This window comes from Castor canadensis, chromosome 7, assembly GCF_047511655.1.
Source record: "Castor canadensis chromosome 7, mCasCan1.hap1v2, whole genome shotgun sequence".
Taxonomy (NCBI): domain Eukaryota; kingdom Metazoa; phylum Chordata; class Mammalia; order Rodentia; family Castoridae; genus Castor; species Castor canadensis.
The window spans coordinates 154172804-154186327 of NC_133392.1; the positions used below are offsets into that span (position 1 = coordinate 154172804).

The following is a 13524-nucleotide window of genomic DNA, read 5'->3' on the forward strand; positions in this document are numbered from 1 at the left end:
GCACCAAAGAGAAAATACAACCCCCCCAAACCACAAAATGAAAATACAAAAAACAAAAAACCATCTACATGTTTAAAATAAATTTTTTTAAAGTACAGGTTTCAACAGGATTATTCTGTGACAAGTTCCTTTCTTCTTTTTTGGTCTTTCTGATTGCTTTAATTGTCCCCCTGCCAGGGAGTGGCAGCTTGGCTTGGCAATTATTTTTGTGACCCTCAGGTGCAAATGGAATCCCACCCCAGTTTTCCTAAACAAGTGCTATTTGGGGTTAATCAAAACTTCTAGATATAATGACTCTGCTTACACCTGTGGTTCCAAAAGTACCTGGGGAGCTTTCAGATACCCATTCCCGGGTCCTGGGATGCAACAGACACCAAGTTTCCTTGGCAGTGCCAGAAGTCAGTCTTCCTCATGAGCTGGCACTTGCAGGGCAGCATGCTGAAATTGGTGGCAGAAATGGAGGGTGTCCACGCATTCCCTCCTACGCCCTGGATGGCCTGTTGTCAAACTGCCCACCACACCTGTGAGCCTGAAATACCTGTGCCCACCTGGGATGTCCATACCTCCACTCTTCCCCACGTAGGATGGGCGTCAGCTTTAGATGCTGGACTTTGGTTTGGAAAGTGTAGCCCTTGCCTTCTCTAAGCTCTCGGACTTCTGTTTGACATTTTGTTCCACCTGTCAAGTTCAACAGAGCAGTGGATGTAGTCGTCGAATGAACCAGGGGGTGTTTCTTGGTTAAGTGTAATTCTTTGCTATCCACCCTCGGGGCACCAAGCATTTGTGTCCTTCCACGAATGGCCAGATTCCTTCCGAGAGCTGTCATATTGGTGTCTCCAATCTCTCTTTCCATTTTCCTCTTTTTGCAGTGCTTGGGATTGAACTCCAGGGCCTTGCACATACCCTACCACTGAGCCACAGCTACATACCTATCTCTTCTTCCAGTGTTCTCTTGACTCTCCTCCCTCAATCATGGCTTTCATGCCTCCATTTCTCCATCAAAACTGCTCTTTAGGAAGGTCTCCTGTGACGTCTCCACTGCTGAACCCACTATTATTAACTGTGCTCCTTTTCCAATGTGGTTCAGCAGCAGCAATCGAGACTTTATTTTTGAATGCTTTGTGGACCCAGTATCTAGAATCCATCCCCTGCTGGGCCTGTCCTCTGTCTCTGGCTGGTCCTGCTCTGCCTCCTCTTTATCTGCCTGACTCTAAATGATGACTCTAGCCTGTGGGGCTTGGCTCAGCAGCCAGTCCGCAGGCCCTGGAGGGTAACTGCTAGAAGCCAAGGACCTCTGGGTGTGGGGTCTGCTCTGGTTTTATTGTGAATGCTCTACCCTGTGTAGTATCTGTCACTGGGGATGATTTTAGAATTTGTGGAATGCCAAGAAACCAGAAAACAAGTATGAGAAGTCAACAATGCGTTTTATTCCACAGGAAGGAAAGTGACTCTGATTTGAGAAGCCAATTGACAGAGTCTGAACACACTGGTGACAGTAATGGTGTTTACACAGTGAAGAACCAGGTATTTGATTTTTGGGAGTCTGTCAAGAAGTTACTATGGTTTTTCGAGGCACAGATGACACCCGAAAACAAAGTGGCCCTGGAGTCTCCGAACACCAAAAGAAGCACCCACCACGCACAGGACAGCTGGGGGCTGGAACTGAGGCTGCCTGTTTGCTACCACTATGCATGGTCTGGGCCCAAGGTGGGGACACTGGCCCAGCTGGCCTTGAACTGTGCTAGGTCAAGGAACGGAGATGGCTTTAGAAACCTCCTCATGCAACCTCCTCATCCATTTGTTCTGCTTCCCTCAGAGGAGTCACGTATTTGAGGCTGCAGGAAAATGGGCAGAAACTGTTGGGATCAATCTCAGACACCACTGGCTAAATACCAATTTAAGAAGAAGAAACAGGTCATTCGAGGCCCCAGGACAAGACCTGTTTCTTCCAGACAAACCAGGAAGTGAGGGCAAAAGCCCCTGGAATCTTCCCTAGACGGGGAGAGAGCTCAGGAAGCTAGCAATGAACTCTCCCTTTGCTCTGTAGCCCCAGCCCATCTGGTCTTTGGGACCTGTTCTAACACCTACCCCTTCTAAGGTGTAGATGTCACAGGGAGCAGCGGTGCCACCACAGTGGCACCTATTTAAAGAGTTGATTAAATTAGAAAGGAGGCAGGAGGCATAGGGCCCCTGGTTCTCCTGAAGCACCAGCCACCCGGCGACCCTCAGCAGTATACCCTCCGCACTGCAGTCAGAGCTGAGAACCCCAGGCAGATTTCTTTAGGAACACAGGCTCTGTCACCCATCAAGTGACAGAGGCTCCCTGGCTCACACAATCAACCTTCAGAGAGGCTTCTCTGCAGGAGATCATGATCTCAGGCAGTGGACTACTGATGACAAAAACCACAAGGCAAACCCGTGGGGTGGGGGGTGGGACCCAGGCTGGTGAGGAAGGCCAAGAGCAGCTCACACTTGCTCTTTGGCTGCAGGTCTCATGCATGAGCACTGATACCATCGTGGTGACACCCAATGAGCAATGAACCAACCAACGACAACCTGCCTGACCCCATAAAGGCCAAGTTCCAGCTGTGTGATCTGCTAACTCAGAATCTAGAGAAACCTTCAAGCCTTGGAGCTCAACAACCTTGAAAATACTATTCAGTTACAGCACTCAGGGGAGTGGCCTTTCTTTCTCTCTGAACACATGCTGTGTGCATGTGCAGAGCGAGAAACAGAGGAAGTAAAGAAGGGGAAGAGAGACAGATTAGCTTCTAAACACCAAAACTTCTGCACATCCACTGGGTCATCTCAGATCTCAGCTACATATGACAAGGTTGCAGAAATGGCTTGGTTTTATTAAAATAAAACTTCTAAAATCACACGATGAGTCATTCATTCTAGAGTGAGGCACATTTCCCACATCCCATTTGCTTATTCCTTCCTTTCTGGAAAAGGGAAACACCACAAAGAAGACCCAAGGATGAATAGGCACTCATAGCTTCAATCTGAAACCATGGACAAGACATGCCTTGGCCAAATGCTGGCTCCGTGAGGAACTCTCAGAACAGCCTTCTGACACTCAAATTTCCCTCCATTTCCTGAAACTCTCTTTCCCTCCTATTTGTCCTGGTGTCCCATCCTTGCCCCTGTAGCTGTAATGCCAACATGTGCCTTCACTAAAAAGAATACAGTTGAAGGAGTTTCTCTAGTTGCTGGTGCCCAGGAAGGAGAGACAAGTTCTCCTCTGGGAGTGCTAATTGTTATGATAGCATTCAATAGCCTTTTTTTCGCTTTAAGTCAACAGAGCCTACCAAATGTTTCCAACTTCTCTAATATTGGCATGAAAAAAACTTACACTGCTGGGGGGTGTGTGTGTGTATGTGTGTGTGTGTACCTGTGTGATGACAGAAGACGTTTTTTTCTTTGCCTCCAAGGCAAGGAAAGCCAAATGAGTAGAGATTATCCATTATAAAAATTATTGGTGTAACTTAAGCTCTGTCTGTGATACGGGGTGAGAAGAAAGATAGGTGCCCAGCCACTCTCTGTGTCCTTTCCATGGTGGCTCTGCTTCTGCTCACTCTGGCTGTGGCTTCTGCCTGGGTGGGTCACCAGCAGCTGCCAAGGCTTAGATCTCACCTTGAACCACTTCCTGTGTCTCCAACTTTCAAGGATGTCTTTGTTCAGAGAGTACCCTGAACAAAGTGTGTGGAATTAGTGCAATGGAAGATCCAGTATAATTTTCTATTACTTTACAGGTAAACAGACCTTCAACGTACATCCCCGCCCCACTCAGAAGTGCCTATATATTTACAAACACACAGTTGTACATATATACATGTTAACAAAATACAGGGAAATCTAAAATTAGATTTATCTCCAGTACATTTTTTTTATGTTATTCAACCAATACCTTTAAAAAAATTACTTCCCCATAATCTAAAGTAACACCCGCCCCACACATTAATATGGTTTCCACTGGCATTTTTCCTTGTGAGGATTTCCTTTCCCTCGTTCCTTGATATATCTTCCCCAAGCCTTCTCCTGGTTTCTGCTAGTTGAGCCCCAGCCTGGCATCTGCCCTCTGGATGGTTGGTTCCTGTCTGGAAGTGTCTCCCCGCAGCAATCACACTTCTCAGGAATCCAGCTCCAGTTGATCTTGGTTTTCATTAAGTCTTAACCTAAGTTGCTGTTCATAGTAAAGACTCTTTGCATAGTTTATTTCTTGCGATAACTTGACAGCGAGGACCTCAGACTTCACATGGACCTAAGGAGGAGACGAGAATGAGTGCCTGGCCAGACGGCATGGATAGCTAAAGGGCATGGGTAAGGCAAACCCACCCAGCAGCAGCTCCTGTTGGAAAAGCAGATTCCCAGGGGCCTGCTCTAGTTCACTCTGATCCAAACACCTGGGGCGAATCCCCAGAGTATGGATTTTTAATGTCTTCCCCAGGTGATTGCGGCCAACCCATAATCACTGGACATTTGGGACCCATAACATTGGTCTGAAACCAGAAGACAGTAACTGTGGGTCCAACCAGAGATTAAATCTAAAGCTTGACTGGTCAGAGACCTTTCTTAGCTAGAAGGCCACACTGCTGGCAGACCTTGAGAGGGGCGTGGACTATGAAGAGGAACTGGTGGAAAACTCTCACTGTGAGGACACTTTGGGGTGTTGGCACTCATAAGTGTGCAGCCCTATCTTAAGCCAATGACCCCGGGGGAGCCTCACATCCGTGAGCAGGGAGGGCCCCTGACGAGCACAATAAGGCTGGCCTGCAGGAAAGCCAGAGCGAGCAGGGCATGTTGAAGGGCACATCCTTCCTGAAGCAGACAGCAGTGTCCTGCATGCCAGGTGGGACACAGCACGGCCAAAACCAGGTGTCATCAGAAGCCACCAGTCAGACCATGACTTGAGATGAGTGGGGTTCCTCACATCTGCTCTGTGGCACCCACAGCCCGTCAAGACAGCACAGCAGGGGCTCTGTGGTCCACACATCTTCTACGAAGTTGGGCCACCTGGAGTCGGCTGTGTGGCCTGCATGAGTCACCTGCCCTCACTCCTTTTTACTCCTTAACTACATAGTGGGGATGATGGCAGTGCAAGGAACTTAGCGCCCAGCTGGGGAACTTTACTACTTCAAAGTCCTGCTGTAATGCCTCCTACCCTTCGGAGGCAGAGTCTACTTGTTCTTACAAATACCTAAAGAGCACGCTACGCACTGCTTCTTTGCACTGTTTGCAAAGCTGCAGTTTCCTCTGTTACCAGAGAAAGAACCCACAGTGCGCTCTACTGTGGTCTTAGCCTTAATGCATTGAAGAGTCACCTCTCAGAACACAAGGCCCTGTGAACTCTGTTAGCTGTTCCCTACAGCTAACTAGGTAAGCCATGCTCCCTGCACAGGTTGACGAGTAAGCAAGGCGCGGTGTTGAGACCATGCCTGGGACTCCTGGGGAGCTGGAGGGCTGCCCCAGAGCAGCCCAAACCTCCCAGATGAGTCTTTGTGGGAGAGTGGGAGGCAGTGCAGGGGACCACCAGGTGTGCTACCTCTTGACTCTGAACTTGTCCACCCAAATGCTGAGTGGCTGCTGGGACTCACCATCGGCTTCTGGTGGGACGGGCCTGGAATGGACACTCCGCTGCTCGTGTTCGTGGCTTTCTTGGTTACCTGCACATACACCTTCCCGTGATCTTTGGAAACGAGGCAGTGGTAGAGGTCATCATATTTGACCTCAAGGAAAATGGCCTCTCGGTCTACATAGTCCCCACTCTTCAGGAAGTACACAGCTTTGGAGGAGATGAGCACACAGTAGCTCTCAATGTTCTCCACGGCTATGAAGCTGCACAGGGAGAGAGGAAGATGGCAGTGGCAGTGGCAGAGAGCTTTTCCTCCCTGGCAGGGCCAGGCTATCCCTCAGTGCTGGGCCAGCAGAAAGGGGTGGAGGCCCACTGTAGGTCCTGGGGTCTGAAGGCTGGAGTTTGGACCCAAGCTCCCCACGTATCACACCTCAGGCAGGCGGCTTCCTTGCTCTGGGCCTGCTTCCTCATTTGTAAGTTAGCCGCTCAGGGCCTGGCTGCTGTGAGGTCTACATGCACAGCACACAGCTCCCTGCTGTGGTACTCGGAAACATTAGCAAGATCGACAACTGAAACAACTTCGCATTCTGAAATGGGGTTTTGTGTGGGTTTGGGTTCTTGCTCGGTGAGCAAAAGCTTGGATGGCCGAAGGCTTAGAGGAAACTGTAGAAAGGCTCTGCTGGACAGAAAGAAAGCAAGATGCTTTACAGTGCTGAACTGACCTAGCAGCTAGCTTGGAGACTGACGCTCAGAGGCTAGAGGACTTGCCTGGGATGAAGAACACTGACTGGGAAACAGCAGAATTCAACAGGTTTACCAAACTGCATGCTGTGACAAGGTGGCAGAAGACACAGTTTGCGCACCTGCATCCACTTCCTTCCTGACAGCCCTGACAAGAGGTACCCTGTTCCTGCTCAGGACTGCCAGGGCAATGGAACTCACGAGACCTCTCCATGCTCAGAAAACTCTCACAGTTGGAAAGTGCTGTGTTGGGTAAAGCTGCACCCTTCCTTTTAACAATTTTCAGTCATTTCTTCTAAGAATTTTAGGGCCACTGACAGGAAAAAACCTAGCTTAAAAAAGAAAAGAAAATAATGAACTCCTCTTCCAAGGAGCTCACAGGCTGAACGTGGAGATTTATGCAGGTCAGTCCTCTGCTCTGCTATTAAGAGTAAACCTGGCGGCCACAGTGACAGCTTTCTTAGCCTGGTGGCCCCCTATGTCTTGTGCTGGCCTTCACAATGAGGCTATGGTGGAAGGGGACAGCAAGAGAGAACAGATGTGGCAGAATACTAAGAAGTGACAACAGACTGGCTGTCAAGTGCTGGTTTCCAACTGTGCTTGCTCAGAGCCAAGGCCCCACCTGGCATGTTGTGGAACACGGGCCCCGGATGGCCTTGGTCCTGGGTCAGAGGGTACAAAATTCCCTGAAGGAGGCAGAAGCCTAGGGAACGTAAGCCCTGACTGCTGGCAGCCAGGCTGCTTGCTCACCTCTGTGTGTGGCGAGCTTTCCCCAGAACACAGCTCTCTCTCCCAGCCTCTTTCTACACAAGTCACAGTTCTGACTTCTCAGAGTTTCTCCACACGCTCCAGCCCGTCTCCACTTTTGAGTGCCTCATCTCCCTGACCTCCAAAAGTACTGCCAAACACGTATTGGTTCTTTGTGTTTTCTGGGTAAGTATCTCGTAAGGGTGGGTTCATTCCTTACACCCCTGTGACTCCCTGAGCACCCACACTCTGCTGGCTACCCATGAGGATGCAATAATTATCTGCCTTGCTCTGGCTGTCATTTTGTTCAATGACAAAAATTGTGGTTTGCTGTTCTACTGTAACTGGTGGGAAATGCTGAGAATGTAGATTTGTAAAGACTCAATGCCAAAATTAGAAACGCTTACCACTCTCCGTGTACAGGCTGCTTAGCACGGCCCTCTTCGTGTCCCATAACTGACTGCATCAGAGGCAGAACTGCCACTGAATGAGGTGAATGGAGTCAAAAGCAGTTGGTCCAGGAAGAAAGAAGGACACAGAGACAGAAAGAGACAAAAAAGCAACCTACCACAGAAAGACTACACCATGGAGTTTGCTGGAATTCACGAGGAATGAGCCTAACATGCTTTGCTCCTAAGCACAGGGAGCTAGGCATGTGGCCATGGGCTGTTGTGGGCTCTCAGAGACCCCAAAGCTGGCCACCACACGTGGGGTGATGGCAGGAGTGTGTGTTACAAGTACAACTGACATCTGGCCTCCATCCCTTACTCTGGCCCCTATACCACCCTGACTGGAAGGGCCCACACTAAGCGCACCTTCCATGTGGGAGCAGCTCTCAGGCTTTCCAGGAGGCCACCAAAGCCTGAGCCATCAGGTCAGGAACCTTGTGGAGGGATGGTGGCTCTGAGCCAGGGAGGCCCACAGGCTGGGGATTCTGGACAGGTGGCTTGTTTCCTGGTGGCTCAGCTTCTTTATCTCTCTGAGGGAGATACAGGCACTTGCCAGGTTCCTTCAGACAGTACAAAAGTCAGAAGAACCCATGGCATACAGAAACCCAAGTGGAGGAGAGCAGCTTCATGAACCTGCCCAGACCTCTCCTTTCCAGGTCCAGGACCCAGATCTCTGCTCTCCATCACCACTTGGAGCTGCTGCTGATAACCACATATTTTGGACATTTGCACGAAATGCTCTAAAGTCTCAAACCAAAAGCAGATCAGAGCCAAGGGCATGACCAAGAGAAGGAAGCCGGGTGGTGACCCCGAGACTAAGCAGCTCACAGCTGTCCCTCCATCTTCCTCCTGACACTTCCTCTGCACCCCACGACCCACAGTCAAGGCTTTGGGTCCATCGGCCTCACTGTTATTATTAATTTTGGTGTTTTTATGAAATCTGGACAGCACATCAAAGTCTCATTCAAACAGCTCCAGACCAGACCTCTTATCTGATAGACACCGATCCCACACTTGTCACTCTGTGAGAGAAGACCACAGCCCAGGGGACAAGGGAGCCAGGCAAAGACAGAGCACTATCAGCTCTTCCATCTGCCGAACCACTCCTTCCCGTTCCCTCTTTCCTCAAAGCCACAGGACACAGCCCCCTCTGTGGCCGTCTCTCTAGTATGTGCTCCTGGTCACACCCGCAGAGCAACAACAGCCACTGCTGGACACTTGGCTTTGGTGCCTGAACTTGGGTTTTCACTCTTCATCCCCTACAGTCATGTGTCACACAAGGACTGCTGTTGGCCCGTGAGTGAGTGGCCACTGGAAAACCTTATGGGTGACACAGGAAGGAAGCCAGTGTGGTCCCAGGTGTGTTCTGAGGGTGCGCTTCTGTCCTTTGACCTATTAGCTCAGTGGGAGGAAGGGGATGGCAAAGTGTTGACAAAAACACAAAGCGTGTCCGGAAGCTTTGCCCTTCAGTGCGAGGCAAGAGGGGCCTGGGCTCTGTCGACACACTCTGAGCAGCTGGAGGCACTGTAATTGAGCCTATGAAACAAAACAGTCATACAATTTTTTTAACTTAGGTTAAAAGTTCTACTTTTAACACCTTTTTTAAGGCAAGGAAGAGGACAATCTGGGTTTGTGGTCAGTGTCCAGATAGTTTCTTTTGAGAGAAAGGAAGGCTGTGGCACACAGCTTATACCCATTTCCCAGAGGATGGACTGGCGCTAACAGTGAAAACTTGAAAGTGACCTATGCTCCTAAGCACAGGTGGCTCAGGCTGTGACCATGGAGATCTTCTTGGGCTCTCAGAGGAGACGCCAAGGTCTCCAAAGTGGGAATCTGGCAAGATTCAAGGCCACAGAAGGACCCTACAATTGCCACATCCATGAACCATAAAGCTTGGGGCTATTCCCGAGTACACCAGTGGACCCTGAGTCCCTCACTGTGGCAGACCATGCTCTGCAAGTCACAGGGCAGGCACAATGCTGGAGCCAGCATCCCAGTGCTGCTCAGCTCTACCTCCAACTGCCAGATGGCTGTGCTCACAGCTTCCCTGCCTGGAGTTGCAGAACAAGGAAAACCCTGGCCACCCTGCAGGGTGGCGGTAACAACTAGAGCTGGTCTATGCCCAACACAGAAGAGATCCTCAGCCAAAGGCAGCTCTTGCTACCCCTTCCTTCTGTGGAGGACAGATGCCCTCAATTCCATTGGGAGATACCCCCAATCTGCATACTCTCTCACGAGCAGGTTGGAGAAATGATGTTCCTCTAAGACGCCCCGTTTTTTCCCCAGGGAGAGACATCTGTCAAGCAACTGTGTCAATGGCCCTATTTGATTTCCTTTTCTTCCTCATTTATGGATTCATTTATGTACTTATGTATGTATGTGTTCTTGCTTTTTAGCTCATTTGCACACACCATTGTACTCCTGATGGAGTCATTTCAAAGTCAGAAGGGTCTATGTTGCCTTGCTCCAGGAGTGCTCCCCAAATGCATGTCAGCCCAGGTGCCCTCTGACTTGCAGGTCCATTTGTGTCCCTAAGCCCATGCCTTTGCCTGAGTCACTCTGAGTGCCAGGCTTTCCATAGAACATCTCCATATGCGTGTCCCCAAGCACCATGAACTCAGCATATACATGGCTGAGCTATTCTTTGTCAGCTCTGCTCCTCTAACCACCACCAACCAAAGAAGTAAGTATCAATCCTCTTCCTCCCTCAGACTCAAAGTTGGTGAGCCTACTTCTCCTAATGACCCCAATGCCTCCTCCTCTTCCTCCTCTTACGCTGCCCCTTCCACCGTCTTCATGCTACCAAGGGTACACTCTACCCTTCACCTTGGATCACTCCAAGGGTCTCCTAACTGGATTTCTGCCTCAGTCTCTCCACCAGATCCCTTTCTCTGCCGTCCTCAAGGTTCTATTTTCAGCATGCATTTTGTTTTAAGTATTGGCAAGGTTTTTTTTTTATTGGCAAGGTTTTTTTGTTTTTTTTTTTTTTAGTGTAATAGGATAAACTAGGTAGAAGTGGGGAAAAGAGAAGAATCATTTCCTGCTCCCCATGCAGGAAGGCCATGCACTTAGCATGACCACAAAGGTCAGGCCTTTGGCACTGGGGGCCTTGGAAGTTGCTTTTCCAGCAATCCACCTGGCATTTCTTCCTTCCCACAGGTGCCACAGCCACTCCTGTGGAGGAGCCTTCACCAGATATGCCGTGAGCTCTCCTGCCCAGCATGATGCTCCCCACGTCTGCTCCCCTCCCCTGTGTCCTTGGTACATTCCTTCTTCTCCTGCAAGCCCAGGCCTATTGTTCACAGCCTTCTTTGCAAAGCCTTCCCCTGGCTGTCCAGGCACAAATTAATCACCTCCTCTAGTGGCAACACAACACAAGGCTCGAACATCTACTTGAACAGTGATCCTATGTTATAGGTAGTACCCTGCTATATAGTGGACTTACTGAGGACTGGGCAAAGTGCTTACTTGTTTCGGCACACAGTAGAACTTAAAAAATTTTATGTGTTAGGAATCTTAGAAAATGACAGTGAAATAACCTTGTAATGTCCAACAGAATGTTGTCCCCAAGTGGGCAAGTTAATGAATTCTCTCGGAACTTTTTTTTTTTTTTTTTTGTGGTACTGGGGCTTGAACTCAGGATCTATACCTTGAGCTACTCCATCAGCCCTTTTTTTTTTTTTTTTTTTTTTTTTGAGATATGGTCTTTCGAACTATTTTCTGTATTAAATATAATAAATATGTCTACGTAACTATGTAAACAATATAATATAATCCAAGGATCATAGTCTAGAAAACAGTAGGTTAGAGCAGCATCTCAGGCCCTGGGGCTGCTCACGGGCCTCTTTTTGTAAAGATCAGCACCACCCTTGTAAGTATAATCCCTGAGTATGTGCCTGGGTCTTGGTGAAATATTAGAATTGAAACAGGTACTTTCTTTTTAAAATGACAATGAGACTTCTGGCCACACATTAGGCACTAGTGAGAAAGAAAATTTAAATTCCTCACACAGGACAAATGTTACTTCTTTAGCTTCAAGTTAACCCAGAATCCTGGGTTAAAGCTGAGAAAATGGGAAGCCAATTCTGTGACATGCCAGAGAAAGAGCTGAGTAGTGTGAAACTGAAGCCTTTTTAGCTGACCAGACATCAAATGAGATGTCAGTAACTAACTTGTTAATACTAATTAATTAAATGAAATGAGAAAACTAAATGCAACTTGATCTAGAACAGAGTTGATGTTGCTGTGACACTGGGGACTTTGTGGGGTTTTCACTCCATCGGGAAGTAATTACACAACATTTTCCAGAAGTGAAGCAGTGAGTCTAACTGGAAAAAAATGTGGAAACATTGAGTTAGAACAGTAGAGAAAGATATTAAAGAACCTTTTGAGGGGTTAACTCTGAAGGGAAATATGCAAATAATTAGGTCTTTAAAAATGTTTTAAATTACAAATCTAGGATGAAATTTGGAGGTATAACTCAGCACCCATGGTGTTTCCTGAAAACCACTTTCTTTAGGGTGATGACTGTAATGCTCCCATCACTGTGAAGGCAGGCTAATAAGCAAGGACACTTCAGACACACGTTTGCTAGAGTCTCTGATGACCTCTTCCTGTACCCCGAGGAAGATCCTGGTCACCTGCTTCCCTCAATACTCACTGGCCAGATTCAATTCACAACTTGGGTGGAGACACATGGTTTTCATCTTTAAAGTCAAAATTCATTCACCCCAATAACTGCTCCGAGTTTGTATGAATTTCAAGAGTTTCATGAGAACTCTCTCACTGATTTTGTTTGTTCCAGTTTTCAGTTCTCCCTGGCTATTCTTGAGGCTTACATTTCTCCAGGAGAACCCTATGCTGGTTGTACTACATAATCTCCTCGTCTGTTTTTTTGGTCACATATCATTCTGCTGCATGTATCTTGTAGACTAGAGGTGGTTTGAGTTGAGCAGAGGTGAGCTGGGGAGGAAACTAAAAGTGCAACATATGATAATGTGTAATCAATTTAACCTTTGACAAAAAGCTACAAATGATTAAGAAGTAGACATGTATTCATATAAATGCTAAGTCGTAGTTATCCGGCTACATTTATTGAGTGCCAGCTGTATGCCAGGCACTGTTCCGGGTTCTGAGGATTCTTTAGCAAACATAACAGACAAATATCGCAGCCCTCCTGGGGCTGCCATTCTAGTGGACTGCACTGTGTGTGCCTGTTAGGCTGAGAGATGACTTTGACTTTCTGGGCCTCTAATTTAGAGGGCTCAAGTTCCATCAGCAATGTAGTATGAAGGGCAGCTGACACCCCAAATCCCCACCCTGCGAAAGGCAGGATCATAAAGTCCTCCCTGGAGCAAGACTTGGGGTTCTGGGTATCAGAGAAATGACTAGAGCTGAGGCCACAGTGAAACACCAGAACCAATTCATAACTTGTGGTATGGGTTGAATTATGTCCTCCCCTTAACTCATATGTTGAACTCCTAACCTCCAATGGGACTATTTGGAGTAAGGGGGTAATTAAGGTGAAATAAGTCATGAGGTTGGATCCCTGATCCAATAGGGTTAGTGTCCTTATGAGGGACAACAGAAAGCTTGCCTGGTCTGCCATGTGAAGAAACACTAAAAAAGTGATGGTCTGCAAGCCACAAAGTAAGCCCTCACCAGGAGCAGAATTGGCTAACACCTTGACCTCCAACTTCCTAGCCTCCAGGCCAGAACTGGTAGAATCCAAATTTCTATTGTTTAAGCTGAGAAAAGGAAATATGCTAACATTACCAAGAGATGACCTAACAATACCATGAGGGGTGGGATCACACAGACATGTTAGGAAGATGACACCTCATACAGCAAGCAGCACGAGTCTTATATTTCAGTCTCTGTCCCCATCAAATACTGGTACAAGGTCTTGCTAGCACCATCTGTACCAATGACACTGAAGACTGCTCTGGATGCTAACCTCTATTTAACACTCCTCTACCAACCAGAAATATCCACAATGCTCAGGCCCTCTCT

The 13524-nt window shown here is 48.1% G+C and overlaps 1 protein-coding gene across 9 annotated transcripts in view; it reads right to left on the minus strand.

Moving 5' to 3' along the window:
• Nucleotides 1-1405: 1405 nt before the first annotated feature.
• Nucleotides 1406-13524, minus strand: part of Vps13d (vacuolar protein sorting 13 homolog D) — a 246848-nt gene continuing 234729 nt past the window's right edge. For 8 of the 9 annotated variants that reach the window (XM_074081332.1, XM_074081327.1, XM_074081326.1 and 5 more), the window contains 2 exons: nucleotides 5598-5838; nucleotides 1406-4264 (listed from right to left, as the gene is read on the minus strand). In XM_074081332.1, the coding sequence (XP_073937433.1) occupies nucleotides 4133-4264; nucleotides 5598-5838 (373 nt within the window). In that variant the 3' untranslated portion in view covers nucleotides 1406-4132. The other variant, XM_074081328.1, reaches the window with a different exon arrangement.